Raw genomic sequence first — 13,451 nt, 5'->3', positions numbered from 1 at the left:
CATTCCAATCAATCTCATCTAACTATAGAATACAGCAAAAGATAAAACCATAGTCCCATAACAATACCCAGCTTCATCACAATCGGCCCCTTAATCTCCGTCGTCATTGCTTATTCAAGCTGGGAAGTTCAAAATGAATTTTAGGTAGAACCATTCTATTCAGTGCAATGCAGTAGAATTACACAGGCTAGTGCTATAGGAGCATGAATGAATTTGATTTACAGGTACACAGTGATTTACAGATATACAATAATTTATCTAGGTAGAGCAATAGGGGTAGTCCATTGTGGTTGGTTGAGTGCAGTATGGATATTAGTTAAATTTCAGTACAGATACCAGTTAGAATGGAGTATAATATAGACACTAATTAGAATTCAGCATGTCTTAGTACGCTGGTAATATGAACAAGAATATAGGATTCTGTTCAGTAAGGTCATGGTTAAATATGAAGTTCTTTGTGGTTGAGATGGTAGATAATTTGGGTGGGTTAGTATTGTGCAAGAAAATAGTAGAAATTAGCAAGTTTCATGTCACTGGTTGGTATTGAAGGCTACCTCAGAGTCAGGTTTTCACCATTCTTCTGAAGGATAATCGGTTTGAGGCAAGTCTGATGTGGGATGGTATAGAGTTCCATAGTGTTGGGATCAATCCTGCAAAGTTCTCTTCCTTGTTTTGATGAGGCATATTTTGGGGGAACGCGGAAACAAGGTGAGCTTGTACCAAGGAGTGACTGCTATGTATGGGCTTAGGGATGTGTTGAGGTAGATCGGCACTAGGCCTTTGAGTATTTTGTAGGCAAGGATTAGGAGTTTGAATTTTATGCGGTAGAGTGTTGGGAGCAAGTGTAGGGTTTTTAGGATTGGTGTTATGATTGAATCTGCATTTGTCAGATGGGTTGCAGCATTTTGTATGAGCAGCAGCCAAGGGTTTCAGGAATCTCCTAGCATATTTCCAGTTACCAGAGTAAATAATCATGGTGTACAAATCCAATTCAACTAATTAGGAAAAGCTTGATTTAAAAAATCATGAAAGAAAGCTGAAAGAGGTCCGTATTCAGCAGCTGTGCTAACCGGCTAACTAGCAGGTTATATTCAGTGGCGCAGTCACACTGCTGGATATGCACAGCTCTTAAAGTTAGCTGGTTATGTATAAGGGCTAAATATAGTCGGGTAAGTGATTTAGAAGATAACCTTTATCATCTATATGGCTTTTGAATATGGACCTCAATATGCTGATACATTTCACTTCCTCTGGAGGTACTTTCCACACCTCATAAGTGTTTGTTTGGTTTTTTTTTTCTGATAAGTTGCATTCTGATAAGTTGCATTCTTCTCTGTTCCACAAGATCTAGTGCTTTAGAGATATCTCATAGAGAAGGCAGGCATGAGGACCTCAGAAGATGATCCTGTTCTCTTAGACAAGCAGGATGGTAGTCCTCACATGTGGGTGACATCAGATGGAGCTTGCCACAGCATGCCACTAACCACACATCCACGCAGGGTCCGTCTTCAATCTCTTCTTTTCTATGGAGCTATCATCTCGCGGTTACGAAGCTCGTGCTGTTTTTCTAGGAAAACTGCCACATTTGAGTTTTGGGGTTTTTTTTCCCATGCCGGGTCCCTCGTCTCCTCCCAGCCTTAGAGGGTGTCACGGTAAGTTTCTATGTTCCCTATGGTCAATCCCCGATGGTGCCGTCCTCCGGTGTCTGCCAGCCATCGACTGTTCATCAGTTGGTTTTCAATATGGCGTTGGGTTTTCGGCAATGCCCCAGTGGCCCCGGACCATATGAATCACAGATTCCCACGAGGTCTATGTTTTATGCCTGGGGGCATCGCAGGAGTCATGGGTTGGTGTCACTTTTGTGCCCAGATGATCCCCCAAGGTTTGCCGCACAAAGCTAGATAAAATAGAGTTGTTCAGCCCCAATAACTCCGATGCCTTGGCGTCGGGGGCATAGACACCTTTGGATAGCGGGGAACCGGTGGCTACCGATCCCGTGCTGTCCAATCCGCCACTGGATCTCCAGGTGGAATCTGGTGCCTGAGACCAGCCTTCCGGATCGTCAGTCTTCCTCAATTCCAGGGAAAGACAGAGCCAAGCATCGTGGGAAGTCTAAGAAGCACAGTCAGCAGTCTCCTTCCTCGCACGAGAACAAGCTCAGGAGGGGCCGGCTTCGACCTAGATGCCCCCATGCCAAGGAGGCATGGCCCTCTATCGAGGCCCGGGACTGTCCCCACTAATTCCGGTGCCAGACATCGGTCTCCCTTGGGGCTCCGAGGGAGATCTGGTCATGCTGCTGCCTCCTCCTCAGGCTGTTCTGTCTTCGGCAGTTTTTGAGGAGGAGTTAGACTGCAGAGTGTAGTTGGTGGTTGGCTGAGTCCCACAAGGCATCGAGCTGCTGGCCCCATTGGGCCCACCACTGATGTCGGAGCCTGCACCATCGATGCTGGCACTGCTGCTGGAGCTCCTGGATCTTCTCCTCGGTGTGCTACCAATGCAGTCACTACCGGTGCCCCTGGTGCTTTTGATGCCTGTGGAGCACATGTGCTGCCTCCAGCGGAGACCATCCCAATCACCAGTTCTTCAGAAGAGGGAGATCCATTAAGGCCGGTGGCACTGCCTCCAGGACTGACCCCAAGGCCGGCATTGCCTGAGCCCATACCAGGTCCCTTGAAGCCGTCAGTGGGCCGGGGCGTGGTTCAGGCTCTGCCATCGGTGTCCGTGGGCGATCTAAGTGATGATGCCTCAGAGTCCTCTTCTGAAGACTCTGAAGACAGATTCCCCCCCCCCCCCCCCCCCCCCCCCCCCCGATATCTTGACATTCGCGTGCTTTGACCGGGCCATGGCAGAATCCATTCCCTTCCAGCTCCTTACGGAGGAGGAGACCAGGCACCAGATGCTGGAGATTCTCCAGTTCATGGATGTGCCTAAGGAGGTGGTAGCTATTCCAGTCCATGACATATTTAAGGATTTGTTTGTTCGGCTCTGGGAACCTCCCTTTTCGGTGCCCCCTATGAATAGGAAAACCAATGCAGCATACCTGGTTTAGCCTGCTATGGGGTTTGAGTGATGTCAGCTCCCACACCAGTCCGTTGTGGTAGAGTCCACTCTCAAGAAGACAAAATGGTTTTGTACCCATTCTTCTGCTCCCCCAGGCTGGGAGCACAGGGCACTGGATGCCCTGGGCAGGAAAGTCTTCCAGGACTCAATGCTGCCTGCCCGTATTGCCTGTTACAAGTATATGACACAGTAGTCCTGGAATCTCTGGAAGCAGGCCCGGGAAGTGGTTGAGCGCCTGCCTCAGTAGCTACAGGAGGACTTCCTAAAGATGGTCCAGCAGGGCTTGGAGTGCAATAAGCATAAGGTCTGGTCCACCTATAATGTATTGAAATGGCAGCAAGGATGGCCACAGCGGGCATTGGTGCCCACCGCATGCCTTAGCTCCATGCCTCTGACCTCCGTCCCGAGGTTCAGGAGAGGATTACGGTCTCTTTGGGGATAAAATTAAGGATGTTGTGGCCCAGCTAAAGATTCATCATAAGACCCTCCAGCACCTTGGACCCACAGTCCTCTGGCAAGAAACCCTCGCAGCAAGGACAGAGGTACCCTTTTTACTGTCCCCAGAGGCACTACCCTCTGGTGGCAAGGGCGAGGCCTCAGCAGGTGCACCCTAGGCAACAACAGGCCCTTAGGACTCAGCCGGTACCCCATCAAAGCTCCACCATGGGGTTTTGACTGACTGAGAGAGCGCATAGGCCAGCATCCCATGCCCTCGACGGCAGACCCTCTGGTCAGAGGCCGGCTATGGTTCTTTGTGGACCATTGGCCGACCATCACCTCAGATCAGTAGGTCCTATCAATTATTTGACAGGGGTACAGGTTGAACTTTCAGGGTGTTCCTCTGGACTTTCCCCTGTGCCCCTCATGGGGCCCTTCTGCGAATCAGGACATATCCTTGGCGGAGCTCTCCTCCCTTGTAATGGCCAGGGCAGTCGAACCCGTAGCGGCTTCTACTCCAGATATTTCCTGATTCCAAAGAGAATGGGGGGATTCTGTCCTATTCTGGACTTGAGGGCCTTGAACAAATTCCTGAAAAGAGAGAGGTTATCGTTGGGTGCCCTGATTCCTCCTATGGAGGGGGGACTGGCTCTGCTCCCTCGATCTAAAGGACACCTACACCCACATCGGGATTTCCCTTGTCCATAGGGGATAGCTCCGGTTTGTGGTGGATGAAGAACACTTCCAGTATTGGGTGCTACCATTCGGCTTGGCGTCTGTTCCCCGAGTCTTCACCAGGTGCCTAGCTGTGGTGGGGGTCTACCTACAGAGGCTGTGGGTGCAGATTTTTCCCTATCTGGATGTCTGGATTATCAAGTATGCCACCCAGGAAGGGAGCACTGCAGTCCCTTCTCTCCACCATTCAGTGATGGAGACCCTGGGCTTTCTGGCCAACTACCCGAAGTCTCAGCTTGCCTGTCGACTGAGCTGGACTTTATTGGTGCCAGGTTTGACGCTACGCAAGCCAGGGCATTTCTGCCCCAGGATCGAGCGCTCACCTGAGAGATCTCTGAGTCGCCTGGTTTCAGTGCACGGCATGCTGTGCCTGTTGGGGCACATGGCTGCAACTGTCCATGTTACTTCCTTTGCTCATCTGCAAGTGCACAGGGAGCAGTGGTCCCAGTGGCACCAGGCCACCTTCGGGTGTGCATCTGTATTACCCCACCACTCCAGGACTTCTTGGCGTGGTGGGAGAATCCATCCAAATTGAGGTTAGGGATGCCCTTCCAAGCTTCCCCTGCTCAAGTGTTGCTCACCATGAATGTTTCTCACCTGGGTTAGAGTGCCCATGTGGAGGGTATCCACATCCAGGGTGGCTGGTCTGCTCAGGAAGCACAGTGTCAGATAAATTTCCTGGAACTCCGGATGATTCGATATACTCTTTGGGCATTTCGAGATTTGCCTAGCCAACAAGACAGTCCTCATCCAGTCCGACAACTAAGTGGTCATTCCTCCTTTGCCAGAAGGTGATCCAGATCTGGTCATGGGCTCTGTCCCAGGGTATTCGGCTTTGAGCCATGCACCTACCAGGGTCGAAGAATGTGGTGGCGGATAGATTGTCATTCCTTCTACCCCCACGAGTGGTCCCTGAAGCAGGAGGTTTCAGATTGGATCTTCTATCTTGGACATGGATCTCTTCACTTCCCCCTGCAACAGGAAGGTAGCTGAGTTCTGCTTTTGGTTCAGGAAAGACAGCAGACCAGCATTGGATGCCTTCACCCGCCATTGGGTCCAGGTCCTCTCCTATATGCATATCCTCCGCTTCCGCTGGTGCCAAAGACTCTCCTGAAGCTCCAACAGGACCATGGCACCATGATTCTCATAGCTCCTTATTGGCTGCAACAGATCTGGTTCCCACTCCTGCAGGATCTCTCCCTTCAGGAGCCAATCAATCTGGGGACCTTCCCAGACCTCATCACGCAGGATAAGGGCAGGGTGTGTCATCCCAATCTCCAGACCTTGTCTTAAAAGCTTGGATTTTGAGAGGGTGATTTTACCGCCCCTGGACCTCTTGGATGATGTGTCTTGGGGCCTGGTGGTGTCCAGGAAGCCTTCCACTAGGAAGTCTTATGGCTTGAGGTGGCGGAGGTTCTCCATTTGGTGTGGGCATCATGGCTTGGATCTGTTCTCTTGCTCCACACCAAAGCTACTTGATTATCTCCTGCACCTCTTGGAGGCTTGCCTAAAGACCAACTCCATCAGGGTACATCTCAGTGCTATCGGGGCCTACTACCAAGGGGTGGATGGGTTGCCCATCTCGGTTCAACCTATCATGAGGTGCTTTATGCAGGGTCTGCTTCAGCTGAAGCCTCCCTTAAAGCCCCCTGCTGTGTCCTTGGACCTCACTGTGGACTTGGCCCAACTTATGAAGGCTCCCTTTAAACCTTTGTGCACCTGTGACCTGAAGTACCTGACCCAGAAGGTCATCTTGGTGGCAGTAACCTTGGCGCACAGGGTCAGCAAACCTCGGGCCTTGGTGTCGATACCTTACATGAAGTTCTTTCACGACAGGGTGGTTCTGCGAACACACACCCTAAGTTCCTGTCTAAGGTAGTGACAGATTTCCATCTGAATCAGTCAGTCATCCTGCCCACCTTTTTTCAAAGCCTCATTTGCACCGAGGTGATCGGGCACTGCACAGTTTGGATTGCAAGAGGACCTTAGCCTTCTACCTGGAGTAGACGGCAGGCACTAGGCAGTCCATGCAACTCTTCTCTTTTGACAGGAACAGATTAGGAGTTGCCGTTGTCAGGCAGACCCTGTCCAACTGGCTAGTGGATTGCATTTCTTTGTGCTATGCATAGGCAGGACTGTGGCTTGGGGGCCATGTCAAGGCTCATTCTATCAGAGCCATGGTGACCCACTTGTGATCTGTTCCCATGGACGAGATCCGCAAGGCTGCGACTTGGGAGTTCCCTCCACACGTTCGCCTTGCAGTACTGTCTGGACAAGGACGGCTGACGCAACAGCAGTTTTGGCCAGTCTGTCCTCCATAGTCTTTCAGCTGGGAAACCTCAGGCTCTTTGTTCGGGTTCAGGCTGCTTCCCTCTGTTACCAACAGCACCAGTATTGTTGTGCCCGTTAGCACCTGGTTAGGTGACTGTTGGTCTCCTTGTTTTGGGAACAGCCTGTAGCTAGGTATTCACCCATTTGTGAGGACTAGCATCTTGCTTGTCCTAGGAGAAAGCAGAGTTGCTTACCTGTAACAGGTGTTCTCCTAGGACGGCAGGATGTTAGTCCTCAGGAAACCTGCCCGCCACCCCACGGAGTTGGGTTTCTCCTGGTTTGTTTTAATTTTTTCGTAATTCTGTATTATGAGACTGAGGAGGGACCCTGTGTGGATGCAGGGTTAGTGGCATGCTGGGCATGCTCAGTGTGCCAGTCGAAGTTTCCAGAAACATTGACAAAAGTTTTCCTGCCGGGCTCCATCTGAAGTCACCATGTGAGGGCTAACATCTGCTGTCCTAGGAGAACACCTGTTACAGGTGAGCAACTCTGCTTTCTTTCTGTCTTAGAATTGTGTTGAATTCAGTTCTCTGTTTTGCTAAGCTTAGTAACTCAGGCCCTGCACACTAAGGGCCTGAGTTACTAAGACTTTCCCCCATTAGTAAATGAGGCCCTAATGCATGAGAGAACAGGCATACAACTGCTGAAGGTTTGTGGTGAAAGGAGGGCTGCAAAGAAAATGTTCCTACTTTTCCTCTCAACCTTTCCATTCATCACTGCAGGAGCTTTCCACTCTTGTTTTTCCATTCCTTTTCCCCTTCGTTTTTCATATTAGCAGCAGCAACCTCCTCTCTCTGCCATGCTGCTCCTATTTCTTTGCTCATGTATGAGATCCATCCTGTGGTACCATATTGTTTCTGTTCCTACCCTCACATTGCTGCTGTCTGATGCTGGCTGTTAACCCATACAGCAGAGTAGGAGATTACGGGCTCTTTTGTGTCTAGAATATGTGGCATATTTGCATATAGTTTACATTGCTTAATAGACAGGCAATATTTTTCTTAAAATAGTTTATTTTGTTTTCAGCCTTTGGATAATTGCGCCATTTCTTTCCACTTCTGTTTTTGTTTCCTTCACTCTTTCTTGCTGCATCTCTTCATTGTCATCTTACTGTCTCTCACTGCAGCTTTCCCGCTTCTTCCAGATGGTGCATTTTCATCTCCCAACTGTGTGTGTCTCTCTCTCTCTCTCTCTCTCCTCCATCAGGCTGTCCTTTGTCTCCTTCCCTCCTGCTGTGACCCATACTATTCCTCCAGCTATCTTGTTCTGCTGGTGGCATGAGCGTTGCTTGGATGGGAAGAGAGATTGCAGGGCCAAGCAGCAGCAGTCAAATTGAGGTAGTGGTGGGGAGCCAGTGTGGTCCAGAGAGGTAAACCAGAGGAACAGCAATGATGGACTGAGATCCCACTGGTGGTTTCCTGTAATTCTGTGGCGCTTGGCTGAGCCTTGGAATCTCATGAAACTTAGGGGCTTTAATGGGAGATGAATTCCTGATGTGAGAGGCAAGACGTGGGGATGTTGCTTTACATTATTCATGGGTTTTACAGTCGTAAAAGCTAGTACCACAAATTAAATGTATTTGATTTTACACTTTTAGTTTCTGCGGTGTTTATCTGATGTAATTGTTTTTCTGTTTCATTTATATTTTTAGATCTGGCTTTTTTGCTGCAGCAAGTTTTATGTCCTACCAGCAATGTGAATTTAATTTTGGAGCAAAAGCCTTCAAGTTCCCACCTGCTATTAAATTTAGTACTTTCAATGATTATGCCTTCCTTACACCTGATGAAAAAGTCATTTTACCGAGGTAGTAGTCGTGTGAATATCTATATAGTGCATGTTTGTTTTTCTAGGCAACATATTGTAGTAATATGAATGCTAGCCTAATGTTCTCGGCAGCGTTATGCTGTAAAACCTATTTGGGTGGGCAAAACCTGTGACTTGCCTATAGCACTGAAGAACTGGTGAATGAGTTCCTGTTGATGGGGTTTGGATCCTCCTAGAGCTGATGAATCTGGCTCTTGGGGACAAGGAGGAGAGTTACCACTGCAGAGGTGACCGTGGTTGGTGCCTGAACAGCAGTAAAGAATTTAGCTTCAGAGGCGTTATCCTGGGAGAGGCAAAGAACATAAGAAATGGCAAACCCTAGCGACTGTAGCACCTGGCTGGTGCTCTGTGTGGCTTTGTCTGCTTCTGCCTAAGATGTGCTCTTGACTAGCCAGTCATCCAAGCTGGGAAGTACATGAGCCCTCAGTTCATGTAGAGGTGCCAGAAATGACTGCAAGGTATTTTGTGAATACTGACAGTACCAATACTAGGCCAAAAGGCATTAAATGGTCTTCGTACTACAAATATAAGATATGTGTGCCTTTAGATCCAGAGAATCGAGCTGGTCTCTTTTGTTTAGAAGGAAAATGTTAATCAGATGAGTGAAATGGTGTAGTGATTGGAATCCTAAAATCAAATTGTGTGAAAACAAAGCTTCTCATATTTGAGTAAAGAAATCTAGCTTTTTAGACCATAGAGAGAAATTAAATTGAAACTATACCACGTTATGAATATCTGGGGCTAACTTTAAATTATAAATTTACCATGGAGAAAGCAAAGATAAGAATGTAGAACCTCCCTAATGATTCAAGGGATATCCCATTTTAGTTCCAAGTCTGCTGGAGATTTTAGTGCAACAATTAAAGCAGAAGCCATATCATAATGTACATCTTGTTACAAAGCTTTGAATATGACATTCTACAGACATTTCACTAAAAGTAACCCAGAATATTTATAGACGATTGGGGAGATTCTTTATCCATCTCTTACATTGTATGAACAGAACTGGGGCATATTAAATTGTAAAGCGCAATGCTGTATTACTGTTTGAATGTAAACCGAGGTGATGTTTTTTACGTACCCCGGTATAGAAAAATCTATAAATAAATAAATAAATAAATAATATCCAGTTTTTAGTGTACTCTTCCAAGATCTTTCTCTGATTCAAAATAGCAAACTTCTCCAGCCATGCCACCCAGAAAACTTCACATTTTAGCATTTAGCCAGTAGAAGAAATGAGAATGTTGGGATTAAAAATCAATGTTTCACAATTGATTGTGGAAATATTTGGAAGGCCCCAGGTAATATGGGAAAGGTTTATGACATTCAGTTGCTGTGAATGATTCAGGATACTTACAGGACTTATAATATGTAGAGAGAATCAAATCTCGCATGGGTTTGGGAGAGTTAAGATTTTGAATTAGAAAATACAAAATTAACTAGCCTCAGTAAACTTAAGAAGGCAGGTAATAGAAATGGATGTAAGTAAAGGGAAACTGAAAAATATTCCTTACCAGCCAACAGATTGTCCCTGTGGTGTAGGAAAGATGGGAAACTGAACTCATCATTTGTTATACTGGCCAATTTGTGCACAAAGTTATGAGTAGCATCTGGCCATGAGGAAGGGAACATGTATGATCACAAATATTTTGGTGACTTGGGGGAAAAAAAGTGTCAAGAAAAAAGACTGAGGCTATTGAACACAAATAGTATTGTAATTCTAGGAATTATATAATTGGTTTAGCTTGCTTTTACATTTCAATGTATTTTATGAAATTGTATACTTTTGATTTTTGTCATGGTGAAAGCCATTGAATGATATTTTTTTCATATTTCTTGTAATAAGACTTCCTTTTGACCCTTTTTGTATGTCACATACGTATGGGGAAAATTTCACTTTGAGCATGTCTGTATATACATTTCCTTCTTTCAGAGGTTCAATGTGTATTGCCTTATTGCTTTTCAGGCATAGGCGTCTAGCCTTGTTGAAACAAGTGAGCATCCGAGAGAACTGCTGCACTCTTTGCTGTGATGAGATAGCAGACACGGAGCTCCGGCCCTGTGGACACAGGTATGCTTGCTCATTGCATACTATAAACCATATTATACAGAGAGATTGTATTCCATTTATTATAGAATACGTGGCTATATAATAAGTCAAAGTGGAAGTTTTCTTTTTTTATTTACAATATTCTCCAGATTAAAACAACGAAAATATGTTAAATTAATGAGGAAATCCCTCCTGCTGTGAGGAGTTGGCTTTTTACTGTCCCAATAAAACAGTAACACTAGATTATTCAAAATCCTAAATTGCCTCTTAGCTTTGTTTCCAGGGTTCAAATCCCACCTCCTCTCCTTGTGATTTGGGTAAGTCATTTCACCTCAGGTACAAACTTAGGAATTCATTTACTAAACTGCGATAAGGATATAATGCATGAAAACAGTATTATTGTGCAATCTTACTGATATCATTTGATATTTTCCTAAAATCCCACCCCTCTTAAAATGAGCTGCTCTGCCCATGCTTTGCATGCATAATTTTTTCAGATGCCTGCAAAGCAGCTCATAATATAAATAGATTTTATTTATTTTTTCTCTTAACTCATCTTTCCATTTTGTGCTTATATTTTATATTTACACATTATTATTGGTGCATTTCAGCACATGGCAAAAAAACACGTTGTGATTCCATCTGTTTGAAATCACAGGATGACTTTCCTTCAAGTAGGATTGATCAGGGTTAAATTTGGGATGAAGCTCAACTATGGGCCTACAATTTACCTTAATGAAAATGAGATTGAGGTAGTTTTTAATAGTTATGCTGGAAAATTCATGCATTGCATGATTTTCATGTCCTGTGTTACTTTTGTTGTAATAAGATATGCACCTTTTTATTATGCTGATGTTTCTACCTGCTCAGTAAGAACTGGCCTCCACTGGGTTATGGCACCATGAGCCTTCATTCACAATTACCTAGTGTTTTTCCCTATTTTATACCCTTCCACCTAGCCCAGACATTGCAGTGATAGTCCTTGGCCAGAGGCCATAGACCGAAACTCCCTCTGTAACCCAGCATGCACCTACCCAAAGTACAGCCAGTAGGCATCACTGCTTGAGCAATGGTTGATATCCTTTGGACTGTGAATGTTATCTCTTCAGCATTCCTGCTGACCTAGGAATCAGACCCAGGTCCTCCACCTGACAGAATGCTGGTCCCATGATACCTATTATTATAAAAAAAAAAAATCTGCTTCCCAATTTTCAGGTATTCATGTTATGTTTGTCCTTCACATGATTTTGAAGGCAATTGATCTAGGATTATGATAGCTAGAAGGGGGGAGGGGGGGGGGGGAGAAGGATCCCAGAATTGTAGTTCCAAATGAATTGAATAGAAAACTGTTTTGTTTTTTGACCCGGCAGCCTTATTGATATATGTTCTTGAGTGCCTCATTGTGGCAGATCTGACTTCTGCTGAGAGTTGGATGTACTGCTTGCTGCCAGTTGTCGATTTTTGAGCATTTTCTTCTTTCGCAGTGACCTGTGTATGGAGTGTGCCTTGCAGTTGGAGACCTGCCCATTATGTCGACAAGAAATAAAGACTCGAGTTCGGCAGATCGCTCACATTTCATGACACTGGTAGAACCACTTTGTGAACCCAATTTAACTACAGCCGTGGGGGAAGAGCAGACTTCACGCTACTTCATGCATTCACGGGAACAGCCAAGGCCAAATTTTATGCTAAAGAAAACTTTTTTTTTTTCCTTAAAACAAAAAAAAAAAAAAAAAATGCAATTAAGCTGCGAACTAATCAGCTTGCCAACGCTGCATAACCTAGTTTTGAGAGAAATGAAAATATACTTGAAGCAGCTGCTCAACATTTCATGGTTATATTCAAGTTACTTCCAAGACAACTAAGACTTTTCTACACTGTTACTGCAAGTGCTGGAAGAAGAAATTGCACTAGAATTCTGCATATTAAATGCATTTAACCTACTAAAACAGTGACCACACCCTGCGTCTTTATTTTGGCTGAGGAAGGGGATTGAACGGTATAAGTAATTGATGGTGTAATAATCAGTACTTTCTGGGTAATGTAATTTCCTGCTGGTCAGAGATCTCCTATACGTACTTTCTAAAATATAAAAAAAAACCAGTGAATATGAATCACTGTTTTGAAAAGAGTAACATACATACATATGTCTTACTGGTAACCTGAATGAACTAAAAAAAGGTGTACAAACTGTTTAAAGAAAAAGTAGGACTTGTAATGAAAATCACTGATTCCAAAGAACATCCTATTTGACCGTGTCTGAATCCAGACTTCCTTATTTAAATGTTTTCTTTACGCAGGAGACGTTCCTGCCTTTATTGTATAGTTGGACTGGACAAGGTTTAACTGGGTATTTTTTTACAGCACCATAAATCAAGATTTTGTTTTTTAATCAGTATTCTTTTGCAAGATATGTACATTTTGAAAAAAAAAATTAATTATATTCTTGAAAAGCCTGAGAAGGCTTTAGGCAAATGCATTAATAATATTGTTTTGAAATAATAAATGTTATTTGATTAGGAAAGACTTATTTAAAGAGTTTCTTTTTTTCACTCTTCTAACAAGTTCAGAGAAATGACATTTGCTTATTTTGTTTTGGTATGAAATGCCTTTTATTTTACTTATATATCAAAATGTTTGACTATCCATTGGTTTTACAGATTCACTAGGGCACATTTCTCAAAGTACTAACCTGCCTACTTCTTAGGTCTGTTGCTTGCTCTTTGGATCTTTTTGCAATAATATATTGTATTGTTGTGACATGAGTCACAGCTAAGTATCAGCTTGGGACAGTCTAATACTCATGCCAGTATGTTGTAATAACATAGGGTCCTATTTACTAAAGGGTTTTTTTCCCATTTTTGTGTCTAAAAGTTACAGTCTAAGCATTTTCCTAATTTCCCCCAGTTTTTAGTTTGGTCCTCCTAACCCCCTAGCTAGTTAGCCTCCCTTTTACCCTATTAGCCCCGACCCTTCAAACCCTTCTGCCTAGTCCTGATTTTTTAATTAAAAA

The 13,451-nt window shown here is 44.7% G+C and overlaps 1 protein-coding gene across 2 annotated transcripts in view; it reads left to right on the top strand.

The window, feature by feature from the left end:
* RSPRY1 (ring finger and SPRY domain containing 1) overlaps nt 1-12,188 on the top strand; it is a 152,125-nt gene extending 139,937 nt beyond the window's left edge. For both annotated transcript variants that reach the window (XR_003857735.1, XM_029608734.1), the window contains 3 exons: nt 8,216-8,368; nt 10,355-10,459; nt 11,923-12,188. Coding sequence is in view for 1 of the 2 variants with exons in the window: in XM_029608734.1 (XP_029464594.1) it covers nt 8,216-8,368; nt 10,355-10,459; nt 11,923-12,019 (355 nt within the window). In the remaining variant the exon portion in view is untranslated. The remainder of the gene's footprint in view (nt 1-8,215; nt 8,369-10,354; nt 10,460-11,922) is intronic.
* The last annotated feature ends 1,263 nt before the right edge of the window (nt 12,189-13,451 follow it).

The sequence above is a fragment of the Rhinatrema bivittatum genome, chromosome 7 (genome assembly GCF_901001135.1).
Source record: "Rhinatrema bivittatum chromosome 7, aRhiBiv1.1, whole genome shotgun sequence".
NCBI lineage: Eukaryota > Metazoa > Chordata > Amphibia > Gymnophiona > Rhinatrematidae > Rhinatrema > Rhinatrema bivittatum.
The sequence above is the reverse complement of the archived record's forward strand: the minus strand, read 5'-3'. Positions and strand labels throughout refer to the sequence as shown.